Source organism: Chelmon rostratus, chromosome 14, assembly GCF_017976325.1.
Source record: "Chelmon rostratus isolate fCheRos1 chromosome 14, fCheRos1.pri, whole genome shotgun sequence".
Classification (NCBI taxonomy): Eukaryota; Metazoa; Chordata; class Actinopteri; order Chaetodontiformes; family Chaetodontidae; genus Chelmon; species Chelmon rostratus.
In genome coordinates, this window is record NC_055671.1 from 14926333 (window position 1) to 14942248 (window position 15916).

The 15916-nt window shown below is 41.3% G+C and overlaps 1 protein-coding gene across 1 annotated transcript; it reads left to right on the forward strand.

Moving 5' to 3' along the window:
* The first annotated feature begins 9453 nt into the window (after window positions 1-9453).
* Window positions 9454-15880, forward strand: abhd11 (abhydrolase domain containing 11). The gene is made up of 6 exons (XM_041952580.1): window positions 9454-9676; window positions 10960-11095; window positions 11491-11664; window positions 11781-11951; window positions 12470-12651; window positions 13745-15880. The coding sequence occupies exons 1-6, from the start codon at window positions 9552-9554 to the stop codon at window positions 13878-13880; spliced, it is 924 nt and encodes a 307-aa protein (XP_041808514.1). The 5' UTR covers window positions 9454-9551; the 3' UTR covers window positions 13881-15880.
* Window positions 15881-15916: the final 36 nt, after the last annotated feature.

The following is a 15916-nucleotide window of genomic DNA, read 5'->3' on the forward strand; positions in this document are numbered from 1 at the left end:
AAGAAAGATTTTTGAATTTTTTCCTCTCATTGCTTGAGACAGACCACTTAACCAAACACGTGTGCTACCAAAACAAACAGGGGTCAGTCCAAATCAAATAGCTTAAAAAGCTGAACACTGGGTTGGGCTTTGGGAGTTGGGTTTCTATGTTTAGCCAGTGGTACAACTAAGTTAAAGTCATCTATCAGGTTTGCCAGAGCTATATAATGCTTAGGTGTGGTGGGTACAGTTGGCCTCATTATGCTGCCACAGACCTGTCAAAGAGGAAAAAACTTACAAACACACTTCAGCCACTAGACGCTCTTTGAGAGGTAACGGCTTCAGGGTGTCGTAGTTAATTGACGCTGTTTGTCAGTTTGAAGCCTGCTGTATTTATCGTGCATGTGCTCTGCAGTGCAGGAAATCTCGCTGCTTGACAAGACTTCAGAGATTTTTTCTGAAGGTTTCCAAATTTAAACTGCTTTATTACGTAAGTTTTAAGTGTGACGGATCTTTAAGGTTAAAGGTGCACTATGCAGGAATTGATGGTTACTGTTTGTAAACACAACATTCAAACTATTGTCCCTCCTCCCCGCCTGAAGGCCAGTGCTCAACAGTAATGCTTACGGTCTGGCACCTTTTTATTAAGTCCTGACCTCACCTGTTATTGCCTGGGGGGAACACACCCACTGCCCAAAGGTTGCAGCCCAGAAATGGCCTGACCACAGCAAAATAAGAAGAAACTAAGAGCGCACAGGCAGAGGGCAGGGTCACTGCAGATAAATACAATCGCCAAACACTTCTAGTGGGTCAGAAGTGATGATTGTGTATGTGTCTGTACATTGTTTTTAGTAAAAACATGCATAGTATACCTTTGACTAGGCCTTAACCGCATTTCATTAAATGAAATGTATTTAGTTTATTTAGCACTTGCTTAATGCCTTGTTTTTATCCTTTTGCCATTTTTATCCTTATCTTTAATTGCACATTATTGCAGGTTTCTGTGTTTGAATGTTTTAAAGGTCGTCTTTGTGTTCATGAGCAACTATCTCTGGCATACTTTGTACAGTATAGTAGAGATGTTGTGATTAATCAAATCTAATCACTGAAATCAATCATAAAGAGTGCCTCTGGTATAATTTGCCTGTTTATTTGGGTTGCATGAACTTGTTGTGCTCTGCTGGGTAAGATACGACATGTCCCAGGAAAACAGATTAGACTGATCAATATTATATATTATATATACCCTCATTCATGCAGAGTCAGGAAATGTCAGAGAGTCACATGACGGTTGTGCACCACTAAGTCACATTTTACAGCCTTAGGAGTGGAAGATGTGCGACAAAGGTGCTTTATTAGCCTTTAAACCACCTGCTACGCTCACTGAACCTTTCTCTGTCACCAGGTTTTACCAATCAGTCACACACACATCTCGTCATACCCCCGTAGTCTCAGAGGACCATGATTGCGGTGGGTAAGTGGGTGCAATTTGACCATTAAGTTGAGTGAATTTTGCTGTCGTGCTGACTGTCCTTATTAGTTTCTTCCCCTATCGTTGTTACTGACTGATGGGCGTGAGGAGGGCATGCAAGAAAACACGTGAGACTCACTGCTTTAAATTCATCAGTGTACACGATCACAAAACACCAACACAGGGAGGAGATGCATCTCAGAGAAGAACAAAAATAAAATAATAATCCCTCCATCCACGGGCTAAAACTCTACAAAGCCAGCTGTGCTGAAAGGTCATCAACGCATAATTATCTGATATTATCGATTAAATTATTTAAGTCATTCATCAAGAAATGATGCCAAACATTAACTGGTTCCAGTTTTGCTGCTTTTCTCTGTTTTTTCATCATAAATTGAACACCTTTGGCTTAACAAGTTATTGAAGAAGACGCACTGAGCTCTGTGAAACAGCGTTTTTCACATTTGTTTGAAAATGTATAGGGAAGAAATCATTCAAATCAATTTGAAAACACCCATTAGTTACAGTGATAATTGTATGGCTGCATATCTGTATTAACAGCTGTGTTTCATTGTTCACAAACAAGTTTAAGCTACATCCATGTGGCTTAATGGGCACCCACTTGTTCTACTGGTGGTCAAAAGCTCGACAGGGTGCCTTTAATGTGCTGTGGCAGATGTTCCAAAAATGAATAATAAAATCATTTTTAATGCATTGGAGAATCTGAATGTGACAGGAATTAATGTGCAGCTGATGAAGTGAGAACTATCGTGGCATGACAGGGCAAAGAAATGAAAGGTCAGCAGCATTAAGACAATGCGTACAGAGAATAAAAGCTACTGTTTGTTTAGATTCCACAAATGTCACTGATCGCACATTTTAATGTCAACTTCTCCTTCCCTGCAAGAACACGTGCAGTTGACAGGTAGCAGATTACTCACAAACAAGATGATAACCGAACAGCAAAGTCCAACAAGAACCTGATGGGACTAGAAAGTATTAGCTCAGGTTATGATTTTTTAACCTTACTGACTGATGAGCTGTAAAGTTGTGCAAAGCAGATAAACTATCTGTTGCAAACGCTTCAGCAGGCGTGTGGATGTTGTAATTTAGACACATTGTTATCTCTGTTTTGCGTAGATGGATTGATTGATAAATACTGAAACGTCTCCGTAGGGAAATGTGTTCTGGACTATGTCCCGCAGTTCCACAGAAGATAAAGTCATACACGCTGCGCACTTTTCGGGAGAAATGCAGAGATGCCACCTGGTCCTGTGGCCTTCTCAGCACAGGTGTGACCTTGTAAGGATCAACCAGCAGCCTTGCATCCAGGTAGATAAGAGAGATCTCTATCTCTAAAACATACACTCGGAGGAGAAGTCATGGGTTTCAAACCTCAGGTACAAGTCATTTAATTCATTTGCTTCTGAAGTGCCACAATATTTTTTAACTTGTGTCATAATAGTGATTATTAGCCTTCACAGTGTCCCACATCACAGTTCTTAAACCTCCATAGTTATGTAACAGTTATTTCTGTCTGAGGTGTCATCATATCATGAAAGATAGCCCACCCAGTAGAGAGAACACATCGTTTGAGAGACTCACCAGCCACCAGTCCAAACCTTTACAGGCTTGGTTTGTGGTTTGCACAGCTGTTCTGTAAGTTGGGATGAGGTCCCCTGTTTTGTCCTCTACATTTCTGTCCTCTCATGTCTCACATTTAACATATTGTTGAAAACCCAAAAGTGACAGTTCCTGTTTGCAACGACTGAAGTCCCATAGAATAAAAATCATGAATAGCAATTGCTAGTGAACACAGTCAGCACTTGCAACACTGTCATTGGGTGTGACATAGACAGCACAGAGGACGATATTCCCAAACTCTGTGGGTAGATACAGTACAGGGGTCTTCAACTCGGGCACATCAGTTCAGTGTCGAGGTTGCAAACAGTCTCACGCATCGTCTATTGTCTGCACCATTTATCATTTGGAAAGGCCAAGGGGGAACCTCCAGAGCTGAAAAAAGGAAGTCGACATGGCAGTGCCCAAAACTGCAGTTCCTCTAATGGCCACTTGAGACCACTTGAGGTTCCAAAAGTGAGTCAATCCCCATAGACCTCCATACTAAAGTACCCAACATTATGGCACAAATAAACATGTATGCCATCACTGCCAAGATGATGACAGCCGGAGCCGCTGTCACTGAGCTTCACAACCTGTGGGTGATGAGACTACGTCCATGTTTTACACTGTCTATGATAAAGACAAAGATGACGCCACTCTTGCCTTTCCCTGTTTGCCTATACACTCTTTTAAAATAAGTTTGTGTTGAATCCTCTATTTTAACATGAGGATACCGTTGACTCTGGTAACTTGGAAGCATGTTGGTTCACACTGTGAGTCAGACCTTCAGTAATTTCATAAAAAACTCCCACCTTCAGGGTACTCATTGAATATCAGAAATATCCCAACATCAAAACCAAAAACACGAGCACGACCTGAGCTTCCACAGAAATCATATCCTTGATACTGACTGAAAGGACTAGAATAAACAGAGTATGAACAGATTTATGTCAGGATGTGGTTGTTGTGCACTGATTTCAGTGTTTTCCCTGAAAAGAGAACATTCCTGTCCTCTCCCAGAGTATCCTGATAATTCTGCAGCTCTTATCAGGCAGCTTTGTGCTGTGTTTTATGACTTAATGAGTCGTCAAACTGTCTAAAACTGTAAATACAGATACATTGGCGCTGTTGTGAAAGACTAAAATAGCGACTAATTGGACAGAAATATTTTGCTATCACCATTTATGTCACAAGGTGGATAAACAATAAATACAGACTCTGGTTGGATATCAATATACTGGCAACTAATCCTGTCTGAGAGAGAGCTTTCCAGGAAAGTGTTTGGCTTTACTTTATGTATACATTTACTTTTTAAAAGAACAAAATGAAGAGAATATGACAACAAAAAGACATTTTAGTGCTTGAGGTCTCTTTAGAGCAGTTATGCAGGCTAGTCGAGCACATCTTCAACCTGAGCCTGAGTGGGAGAGTGCCACAACCCTGCTGAGACCATCAATGGACCTGCTAGAGAGCAAGATCACGACTCTGTGATCTTCAGCCTCATCACAGAGAACTGATCCATGGATTTGTGCCAGTGGAACCACCTCCAGATTAATGGAGGGAAAACCAAAGAGCTGATCGGCAGTGGACTTCTGCAGGTGCAAACACTCTCCTCCTACACCAGTGAACAGTCAGGGGAAGATGGTGCAATCTTACAGGTACCTTGGTGTTCACCTGAATATTAAACTGGACTGGACTGACAGTACAAATGCACTGTGTAAGAAAGGCCAGGGCAGACTGTCGCTGCTCAGGGGACTTAGGTCTTTTGAACTGTGGGGGCCACTACTGGGGACCTTTCTTGACTCTGTGGTGGCACTTACTTTAATTATATTGCTTACTTATTTATCATATCTTTGTTACATTTTTAAACAGAGAACTGACCTAAATGCTGAACTCAGAACATGGAGACAGGAGTAAAGTAAAAAAGCAAAACTTTAATGAATGTAGCAGCCACAGACGAGTCTTGTTGATCCAAAAGCAAATGGTTGATAAGATGACTGAGGGTGAACGGGTGGAAAAGGGTCCAAATCCAGATTGCTCACGACAGACAGACTGACAAGGCATGGAGTGGTGCAAGCAGAGGCAAGAGGCACAAAAACAGGAGACAGGAATGCAGGCAAGCAGACAAAAAATACTTAAGTTCATGCAGGCGTTTCAGTAGCCACCATGTGGATAAACAGACAATTCAATGAATACTGGGGCTGTGGGCTGGTGCTTATATACTGGGGCAGCAGGTGAGTCCTGATTGAATGATTGAGAGCAGGTGCGCTCAGGAGAGGAGGAGGCCGGACCAGGGGTGCATCTCAATTCTCTTAATTGTTGTTTCCTTGCCCCTGGATCCTCGCTCGAACCGGAAGGACTTGTGGTCCACCATCAGACACAGCAGACAGGGGAGAGACAGACAGGAGACAAGGAAAGACAAAAACACATGAACACAAAAGGAGAAGGAGAGGGAAACTGCAGACTCAACAATCTTGCTGTTTTTCCTGATGTCTCTCACTATTATTATCCCCATTGCTTCTGTAACACTGCAAATTTCCCCCGCTGTGGTATTAATAAAGGATTATCTTATTTCATAAAAAGAAAAATATTTGCAATTTGTTGAAACAGTAAGGCCAAAACTCATGTTCAGAGTGACATACTATGTGAGCAGGATATTAATATTCTGCAAATGAGTGTCGTAAACTGTATTAGTAGGAGTCTGGCTTTTATCCCTTTCATGCATGAATTATGACAGCGACAACAGAAGTGTTTTTATTAGTCTTTAGGCACGAAAAAAAAAAAGTTGAACTTTTTTTTCACATGTCCAGTCTGGTGGACAGCATGCGTTTGAGATTTCAGCTGAAGAAATATGTATTTAACACACCAATCGAAATTTTAACAATTTAAATGTTATTTACCTGCAAGGGTCTCCTATTATAGAAGGACTGGCAAGGTATTCCTTAGCTGCTCAGCGTTCGTGGCCTTCTGTCAGCCATCTTAGTTTTGAGACATTTGTGTTGCACTTAACGGCTAGCCAGTGGGACTACCACTAACATTTACTGTGATGGTTGATATACAACTATACCAATAAAACCCATGCCTACACAAGAAAACATCTTTTGAATAGCTGTCCACTGTTGTGTCCACTACACACAAAAGGGTTCAAATAAATATCTAAACATTTCTCTGCATGAATTTTTATCAGAGCCCTTTAAATGAAAATATATACGGTGGTGAAAGGTTTCTAAACGTGACACAGACAGTGAAACTGGCACGCACCACGGTGAAAACAGAAGTGTCAGAGAAGCAGAAGTACCGGGACAGGACATTATGAAATTCAAAAGCAGTTGTCGGTTGACAGACTTACAGTAAATGTTCCTGCGGACGTACATTTATTTAACCAACTTCTCTTCTTCTCAGAGCTTACTTCTTAAGAAAAAGTAGCAATAACACAGCGTAGGAATACTTTGTTACAAGTGTTTTCAAACTTTTACTTTAGTAAAAGTACAAAAAAGTACTGGAGTCAAGATACACTTAAAGTTCGAAAAGTAAAAGTACTCATCATGCAAAATTTCCAAGAATTGGACCATAGTTACATTAAAGTACAGGTGGGGCTCACTTTAATGACTTTATGTATATACAGCAGGGTGTCTTGTGAGTTCCCCCCTGGGGGGGTCAATAAATGTTTATCTTATCTTAACTTATGATAACACATCATAACGTTTTATTTGTTTATTATATTTTGTGTTGTTCATCTTAATCCGCACAATAACTAGAAACTAAAGTTATCAAATAAATGAAATGGGGGGGGGTACAATATTTGCCTCTGGATTGTAGTGGAGTAGAAGTATAAGGTAGCAGAAAATGAAAATACTCAAGTAAAGAGCAAGTACCACAAAATCATACTTCAGTACAGTACTCGTGTAATTGTATTCAGTTACTTTAAGCTCTTGGTGAGAGCAGCCACTCTCTCACTGTAAATAACCTTGTGGTGTCCGTGACAGTTCAGTGACTTCACATTGTTTCTTCAGCTGAAATACAATTTATGGTTTTATAGTGTACCTCAGTGCTTTATAAGGCACATACTGGTCATTCAGGGTTGTTGAAGGTTGTGTGAGCTAAGTCCACTGCTGTTGATGATGCACTGAGACATCACTGACATGAAGGTAATTATGACGATGCCTCTACTGTTCCTTTCCTTACAATTATGTTTCTGTGACTGTTTGGATTGGAGTTTAGTCTTATGCATTGCTTTAATTAATCAATCTGTAGGAGGATTATTGTTACAGTTTCCTGTCAACATCTTAATTCAAAATAGACAGCATACCATGTAGGAAGAGCAACAAAAACAATTCTTCATTTTAAGTTAGCTAGTAAAACTGGGCAAATATTTTCAATTTATCTTCGCATGAGATGTTTCATCATTCAAGATGTTTTATTAAAAGCCAGAAAAAGAGGCAAAAATATCACTAACTGTCCAGGATGTTAGTGTGCATGTGCAGGCACTTTGAAAAGAGCAGGATGAGGAGATAAACTTTACTCGCTTTTCTCTGAGGAGCATGAAGAACAGCTGACATTCACTGTCTGGATACGCAGCTTCAGGAGTTCAAGCACTGAGGGATGCAAGGTCAGCAAAATCAGTTCAAGTCAAACGGAAAAACAAGTTTAAAACTGATTATTTGGGTGTATGTTGATAATAATTCCGTTTCATATTCAGTCTTTAAACAGTCTTTTTTCATATTGGGGAGGTTGAGAAAAAGGTCCATAATCATCAGAAACACTGTGCTGATACTTTTGTATGCTTATTTTATGGAAAGCCTGAGTTTGTGTTGAACTGAATAAAAAATGCACACTCATCTGCTAATTCCCTTTCTTCTCTCAGTTAGGTCTGCACCGTGTCCTCCCCGAGGCCTCTGTCCCAAGCCATTGCTATGGTGACAGCTCAGAGCATGCTTTATCCCAGCAGACACGTCTCCCATAGCAATGAATGATAGGAGACACAGCAAGGGAGGCCTGATTCTCAAGCTCATAGACTGATTGTTTGTTCCTGTATATGAGAGGAGCCACAAAAACAAAGATGAAAATCAACTGCACTGATCACAAACCAAACCAGAGCGATACAGACAGACAGAGGGGGCTGAAACAGGACAACAAACATATGTATGTTTCCAGCACTAACATGTGCAGTGTGGGATGAAGAGCACCTGTAAATAATTACCTTGTAGCCTGAGCTCCTCTGGGATAGTGCCTCAGATTAAGATAAATATTGTGTTATATACTGTTTGTATGCACAGGTGAAGTTTGCAAAGTTTATATAACATAATTAAAATTCATACAACTGCAACCTCACAACCTGCAGATTGTAATATTGATGTGAAATGAGGTGCAGAACAAACTACAGGAAATCCATGGTTTAAAAAAAGGCACTTATAAGCAACTGTCATAATTTTACTTCATATGAACCCATGTCTTGTCAAAAACACTTCACAATGCACAACAGTGTTCAACAAAAGCATTGAAGCACTATTACAGAATAAAGACAAAAAAAGCAATTAAATAAAATACATATTAGTGTACTCTGCTGTTGTACAGTAGAAAACTATAAAAAGTGTAGCAGTATAGTCCCCGACATGACACATGATGTTTTGACTTTTTCTGAGGTCACAGAGCCGCCTGGTGTAGGAGACATCCAGTCAAAACAATCACAATATGTTTTCTACAAATGTCCCTTAAAGACAATGAATGACCTGGACATTTACTGTGAGCTGTTCTCACAGGGAGCAGCTCTATGCAGTGCAGTCAGAACATCTTGAGAAGGTGCCCACATTGCGGCATTGTGGCGCCACCTAGTGGCTCATTAAAGGAACGCGTATAGTTTTCCCTCTGTTGGCCCCTTTCTGTTGGTCCTTTAACGTCCCAATGCAAGCACACTCAAAGCAGAAAGTAAGAAAGAAAGATTTCAATCCACGTGGTCATGTGAGGTCAAGAAAAGTGAGTTCAAGTCTGAGCCCTTTAACCTTCAACAGTTACAGAGATTTTAAACATAACTTCTTCTAACTGTTTTCCTCCTGTAGGTTAATATACATACACCTATTTACCGTGAAATACACTTCCCCCTTGAATTCACCAGCTTTGACAGACATTTCAACAAACGATTGCAAATGTCTTAGTTTGAAGCAAGCCACACAGGCTCAAAAAATATCCATACTGAACGTTCTATGCTCATGTTCTTTTTGGTTAAAATAGTCTGAATGGAGGTTGCTCACAGACAACGCTGCTCCGCTGAGCCTGACAGACTAAACTCGGGGTGAGCACAATCTTACCGTGCGTCCTACGTCATGACGCACCATCAGCTGTTGCCAGACTGGCTCGCTCCCTTCAATCTCGACCTCCGGGACTCCGTGCGTGCACGCTCACTGAACCTCCGCTGTCATTGTGGCCGTTTTTAAACGCACATGCTGTTTGTCGACCGCCCGGTAACGGAGCATATGCTGCCATGAGTGCTTTGTGTCGCCTGATCCAGAGAGGACTGCTGAGCGGCCGGCCGTCGTGTCGTTTATTCCCCGGGCAGCAGGATGTGTGCGGGGTGGCTCCCATGGTCCGGGCAGCCAGCTCATCCAGGTATCCCTGCTAGCTCCCCGGCTAACTGATGCCCTCTGTCCGCCTGAGCTGAAGCGTGTTGCGGCGGTGCCGGGTGGACATGACAGCCCAGCACCTGTCTTTTAAAGCAGCCTCTTACTCGACCGTTGGAATTTGCCACCGTGGCGTGTCTTTGCTTCGTTATTAACCGTTAACTTTACACGGTTTACATAAATGACATTCAGGCGTCTGGTTAGCAAGAGCGTTAACCTGCAGTTGAGCTATGATCACAGTTACAAAGAGGATTTTAGATATGGACTTTCTGCCCTGCTTTATCTCATTCGGCTATATAGCTAAATAAAACCGTCATTTCTGCCGTGTGTGTATGGTTATCATTATATTTAATGCTATGCTGCATGTACGCTAAGTTGCCAGTTTGTTAGCTAAGGTTAGACAACATTAATGCTGTCTAGTAGAACACCGCTGTGATAAATCCAACCTTCATGAATGTCACACTGTTCAGTTTTTGTTAAACTGGTTTAGAGAGGAACTTATTTGACTTATACTGTGAGTGTGACTTGATATTTTGCCCACCCCATTTTTATCAAGGGTAGACACAATATCAGAAACACCCTTTCAGTGTTGAGGTAAGAGTTATTGCTGGGTTGTTGTGCTTGACTTCATTAGATTTAGCTAGCTTAGCCAAATCTAATGCTTCATATACAATCAGGCAACTAATTGCTCAATTTATGATGTAAATACTGAGGTTAAGTGTATGTACAGGTGAGTGCAGTCCAGTATATTTGCATGTCATTCTGAATCTGTGAAGAGTACAGTACAATGTTCATTTTTTTGAGAGATAAAGAAATATTAGGTATACCTGTAGTGCAGTACAGTATTGTATTCAATGCTGAAATGATTAGTTGATTAATCAGTTAGTTGATCCACAGAAAATAACATTTTGACGCCAGATTAATCGTTTTAAATTATAATTAATCGTCAATTATGAAGCAAATTTAGCAAATATTTGCAGGTTGCTGCTCCTCAAGGTGTGAAGATTTTGGGGTTTGGGCTTTGCTGCCACAGCTGGCTTATCATTGAATAATATCCCCTGATATCCTGTTTGGACGGGACATGGGTCAGAATAGGAAATAGAGATGCTCTGCGAATTCTTTTTCACCGTGAGCCGAAGCATTTCAATCATCATTTCCACTCCCTGAAAGTTTGCAGAGTTTTAGCCCTGTTCCTGTCTAAGTTGTGCCATCATTCTCACCACAAACGTAAGCGGGTGAATTCCAGCTAATCGATCACTTTTTTCTCCGCAGCCCAGTCAACTTGACCTATGATGTCTTCGACGGGAAGGGAGAGAGCACCCCCCTGGTGTTTCTCCACGGCCTTTTTGGCAGCAAATCTAACTTCCACTCAATAGCGAAGTCCTTGGTGCAGCGCACAGGCCGAAAGGTAATGCAGTGGTGAAGACGTCACACCTGTCTGTTGTTACATTAAGAACAATTCACCTTTGTTTGTTTGAGTTGCTTCTCAGCAGCCTGATGCTAGCCCTCTTACAATAGCAGTACAGGGAAAATACAGTCAACCAGTGTACTGCCGGTCATTTGATACAGCTCCCCAACAGTCTGCACTGTTGTAATAAACACTGATAGATAATCTTCTCTTTGGCTTGCTTGAAGAAACTCATCACCTTGTGTGCACAATGCAGCCATTGTTTGTGCTGTCACTCGCCTGAGCTGGGGCCAACAAAACAGGGATACAGCCGACGTAAAAGTTTTTTTTTGTTCTCCGCTCTGTTGCCTCCTTCGCTCCATTCCAAGTGTCCTAACTGTCCTTTGTCCAGTTAGGTGCTGACTGTAGATGCCCGTAACCACGGCAACAGCCCTCACAGCTCGGTGCTGACCTATGAAGCGATGAGCAACGATCTGAAACACCTCCTCGCCCAGCTGCGCATCGAGAAGTGTGTCCTCATCGGCCACAGTATGGGCGGGAAAACGGCCATGACGACCGCCCTGTCGCAGGTTAGTGGTCGATCCTCCTCTGGTGCTCATGCTGCACCCAAATGCCCTGTTTCCACTTTGTCCTCAATGGTGTCTTTACTGCCTGTTGACCCCAAACTGTCTGTGCCTGTCTGTAGTCGGGTTTAGTGGAGAGGTTGGTGGTAGTGGACATCAGTCCATCCCAGACATCCACGCGCACCAACTTCCGCTATTACATCCAGGCCATGCAGGAGGTGAAGATCTCCAGTGACATCCCACGTTCCACCGCCAGGCGGATGGCTGAGGATCAGCTGCGCACTTTGGTCAAGGTCAGGACTCCTTTTTGAGTTCAGTGTTTGAAACAGGAATATATCATCTGTTCTCAGTTAATTACACCTGGGATGTTATTTTGTGAGGAGTGTATTTTGTCAGTTTTCTCTATCTGATATTTAAACCTGCAATAACTGTTTTTTTTTTCTTTGCTCACTTGGGAGCAGCAGAAACAAACTGAACACAACACTGACATATTGTCACTAATTGTCAAAGTTGATTTGGCAAATTTGTTTGCAACCAGTTGCCTACAGTTGCCTATTTACACACCCAGTAATAGCACTGTCATTCATTCAAAGTTTTGTTTCTGTCTCTACCAACTCCTAAGGGCAAAATCAGGCTCTTTAGCTGCTAAATGCTCAGTTTTGTTCACCAGCTAGTCGCTAACTCTTTCTGTCTGCTGTTTGGTGCTGAGCAGGTAGCACTCGGTGGATTTTTGGAGCTTTTTGTGGAAAACAGAACCTGAAATGTAAGTCTTTCAATCAGTCTGGTCATAAACTGTCCTCTCCTCCCTCAGGAGCGCTCGGTGCGTCAGTTCCTGCTGACTAACCTGGTGGAGCAGAATGGCCACTACGCCTGGAGGGTCAACTTGGAGGCCATCTCAGCACACCTTGACAGTATCATGAGCTTCCCCACCTTTGAAACCATCTATGAGGGGCCTACACTGTTTTTGGGTGGAGCCAGTTCTGCTTATATCAGGTATAAAATGCCACAGATACAGACTGTTCATTTATGTAGGCACAGATACTGAATACTTGCTGAAAATGTGACATATTATAGCATCGCTAGCCTGACTTAAAAGTAGCCATTATTATTTTACCAAGCCTAGACTGGTTAACAGTGTTGCATTTAGTGTCATTTTACCAAACGTAGCACTGCTTGGTCTAATCTTATAGAAATGTACAATCGATCTGTGTCCTTCATCAAAATTAGGACGAACAAATATATAATGTAATCTATAATGATACTGGTCACCTTGATCTTGAGCCTGTTAAACACAACATGCACAGTCTTTGGACACTGTCAAAATATCTTTTCATTGATTGTTATGCCTAAATTTAGACTTACTTGTCTTGTAGACATGGCAAATGTAAACAGAATCAGTCTATGAACAACCTGTAGTTATGACACTGAGGGTTGCTGTATACCTCATCGTGCAAATGAAGCTATATATCCTAGAGTGGTTTACCTGAAATCTGATGGATTCTGGATTGATACCTCCATGATTATGGCAACAAGTAGCATCCACACACTGTTATGATGGCAATCTGCTGTAGGTGGCCAAACTGGAAAGCCATTGGCTGTAAGTGAAAGCAAGTAAAATGAATGAAAAAATAGACAATGTAAAAAAAAAAATGTCCTGAATTAAAATGACGAAAGTGAATGTAAACAAATAAACCAAAAATGCAATGGTACAACTGAATAAAAAAAAAAAAACTAAGATAATAAAAAAGAAATAAATGTTCTCTCATCATCTCCATGAAGATGCCATAAATATGATAACCCACATTAATCAAGATTCATAGTTTTTGGCAGCTATTTTTTGGCTACATGACATCCAACAAAAGCTGCCAGCTGGACTTAAAGGCCCCCTGTGTCCCCATTAAGAATGGTCCCAGCCTTTGAAGCAATATTCAGTGTTATCTAAACATAAATGTACCATTGCTGTGTTTCACATGTTTTTAACTTTTTTCTGTTTGCTGTTCACTTTCCTTCCCTTTTGCCCTCACACCACCCCACTTCACCTGATGTTGTCACTCCTCCCTCTCCCGTGTCTTCCCTCCTGGTCCAGCTCCGATGATTACCCGGAAATCCAGAGGCTGTTCCCCAACGCTGACATCCAGTACATCCCAGACGCGAGCCACTGGATCCACGCAGATAAACCCTTAGATTTCATCAGCTCCATCATCTCCTTCCTTCAGTCCTAGCCGCCTCCCGCCCTACGCCTCAGAACTTTTTTTATGCTCAGCGCTCTGAGCGTCCCATCACTGAGAATGAAGGTTAAAATTCAGCAGCTTCAGCAAGAGTGAGTGGATTCATAAATGATGCTAATAGATGCCAACACTGGACCAAACTCACCCTTTTACAACAGTCAGTTCTTACATTTAGGCAAACTTACCTTAGTGTAGTGTAGTGTAGAAGAGCTTCTCTTTTGTTTGGTCTCTCTACCAGACAGATTGTGTTACTGGATTGGCTGGTTTCTAGATGTATTTTCATTGATTTTTACATTGGTAGGTAGAAAATAACACAGATAATGTCTCCAGTGTAACATAACAGGGCTGTTTTGGAGGCGTACTAATCCAAAGAAACTCTCATTTGCACAGTGCTTTCTTTTATGTTAAAACATTTATGCCAGTATAACAGCAAAGTGGCTTTAGGCCAAGTACAATCGGACTGCTGAAGTACGAATGGATACAAAAGTTTTGACAGCACTGGAATGAAAAAAAATGCTGTAAATCTGAGAGGCTCTTCTTGGAGAGAAGTGAAGAATGTGCAAAGCAAAAATTGCCTCTTTGCACAAGGGAGTTTGGTATCACGTGTCAGGAGTTTGGAGCTCTGCAAAGAGGCTGTAACACAGATTTTATGTGTACAAATAGTTTGTTGTAGAGACTTATTTTAATGTTAATAGTGGTAATATGCTGAATATTTTGGTCTTATTTCTCATGTCCTCTCCTCTGCGTATCTGCTGTATGTCAGAGATGAGGATCTACAGGTCAGTTAATTTATCACAACTTAAGGTCATTGAGAGCGCTGGTTATATTTTTATGCCAACATAATCCTCTATGAAAACCGTGCTGAAATACTTAAATGCAGTATTCACAATCTGTTCCCTGACTATCTCAGGTGACAACTGGATATGCTAAATATACACTTATACTATTCATGTGTCTGTCTGGCAATGAGCCGTGGTAATGTTGTTGTGTCTTTGTATTTGGTCAGTCCGATCAGTGTTTTAATGAGACATGTTTTTCCGATTTATTATCTGTATCTCACTAATCTTTACAACTAAGGCGCAAGGCTATATGGGTATCTCACGGATATATACCGCATCAGTGTAGTTATTTAATCGTAATAGTGTTACTATCATTTCTGTTTCCATGGGTTTGAACAGTACAGTCCACAGCAGTGAAACTGCCATCTGTATGAATAAGCAGGGTGTTGTAAATTTGTATGTGCCTCTTTTGTCGAGAGCTCCTTTTCCATTTCTGTAAAACTTGTTTAGAAAAAAAAATCCCTTTTATGCTACAATAATAGCGAGCAGACTTTAGATTGGCAGCTGGGTTGCCAGTTCTGTGTGAATTTTTCCACGAGGAAGTTTAACAGATGAGGGTGCATCCCTTCACGGCGCTAGATTTTTACTACAGTCAGTGTTTTGTGTTTGTTTGATGTGAATACAGAAGTCTGAAAGGCTTTGAATTACCTGAACTAAGTTGAGTGAAACTCTCCTTTTGTTTAATTTTTTTTGTAAAGCTCCAGTTTACGGAGAAGCACCCCCTCGTCCTCCTCAGCCACAGGGCAGACTTATCTTGTTGCACAATATGAATAGATTGTAGGGGGGTGGGGCGTCGCTGACATTTGAATGCAGGCCCTGCTTTAGCTGCTGTAGTGATGCGGTGGGACAAGAGCGTGTCAAAAGGGAACTCGGTGTCAACAATGTAGAAAAGTGAATCTATTCATTCAACTGTTTGAAGACTGTAATCATCTGTTCAGGATTGTATATTGTTTCACTATGAGCATGCCTTCTCTCTTGTCATCAGGTGTAACTTTGCTGTGCTTTGTGCGTCTGTTTGTTGAACATATTGCCACAACGGTGGCACTCATCTAGATGATGCCATATATAAATTTTAAATGTTGCAAGATGCATATAGGAGTGGATTATATATTATTGAAAATGTACAAACTAATATTATACAATAAAATGGCAAAAATCTGCAACAAAGTTCATTCTTTTTTTTTCTTTTGC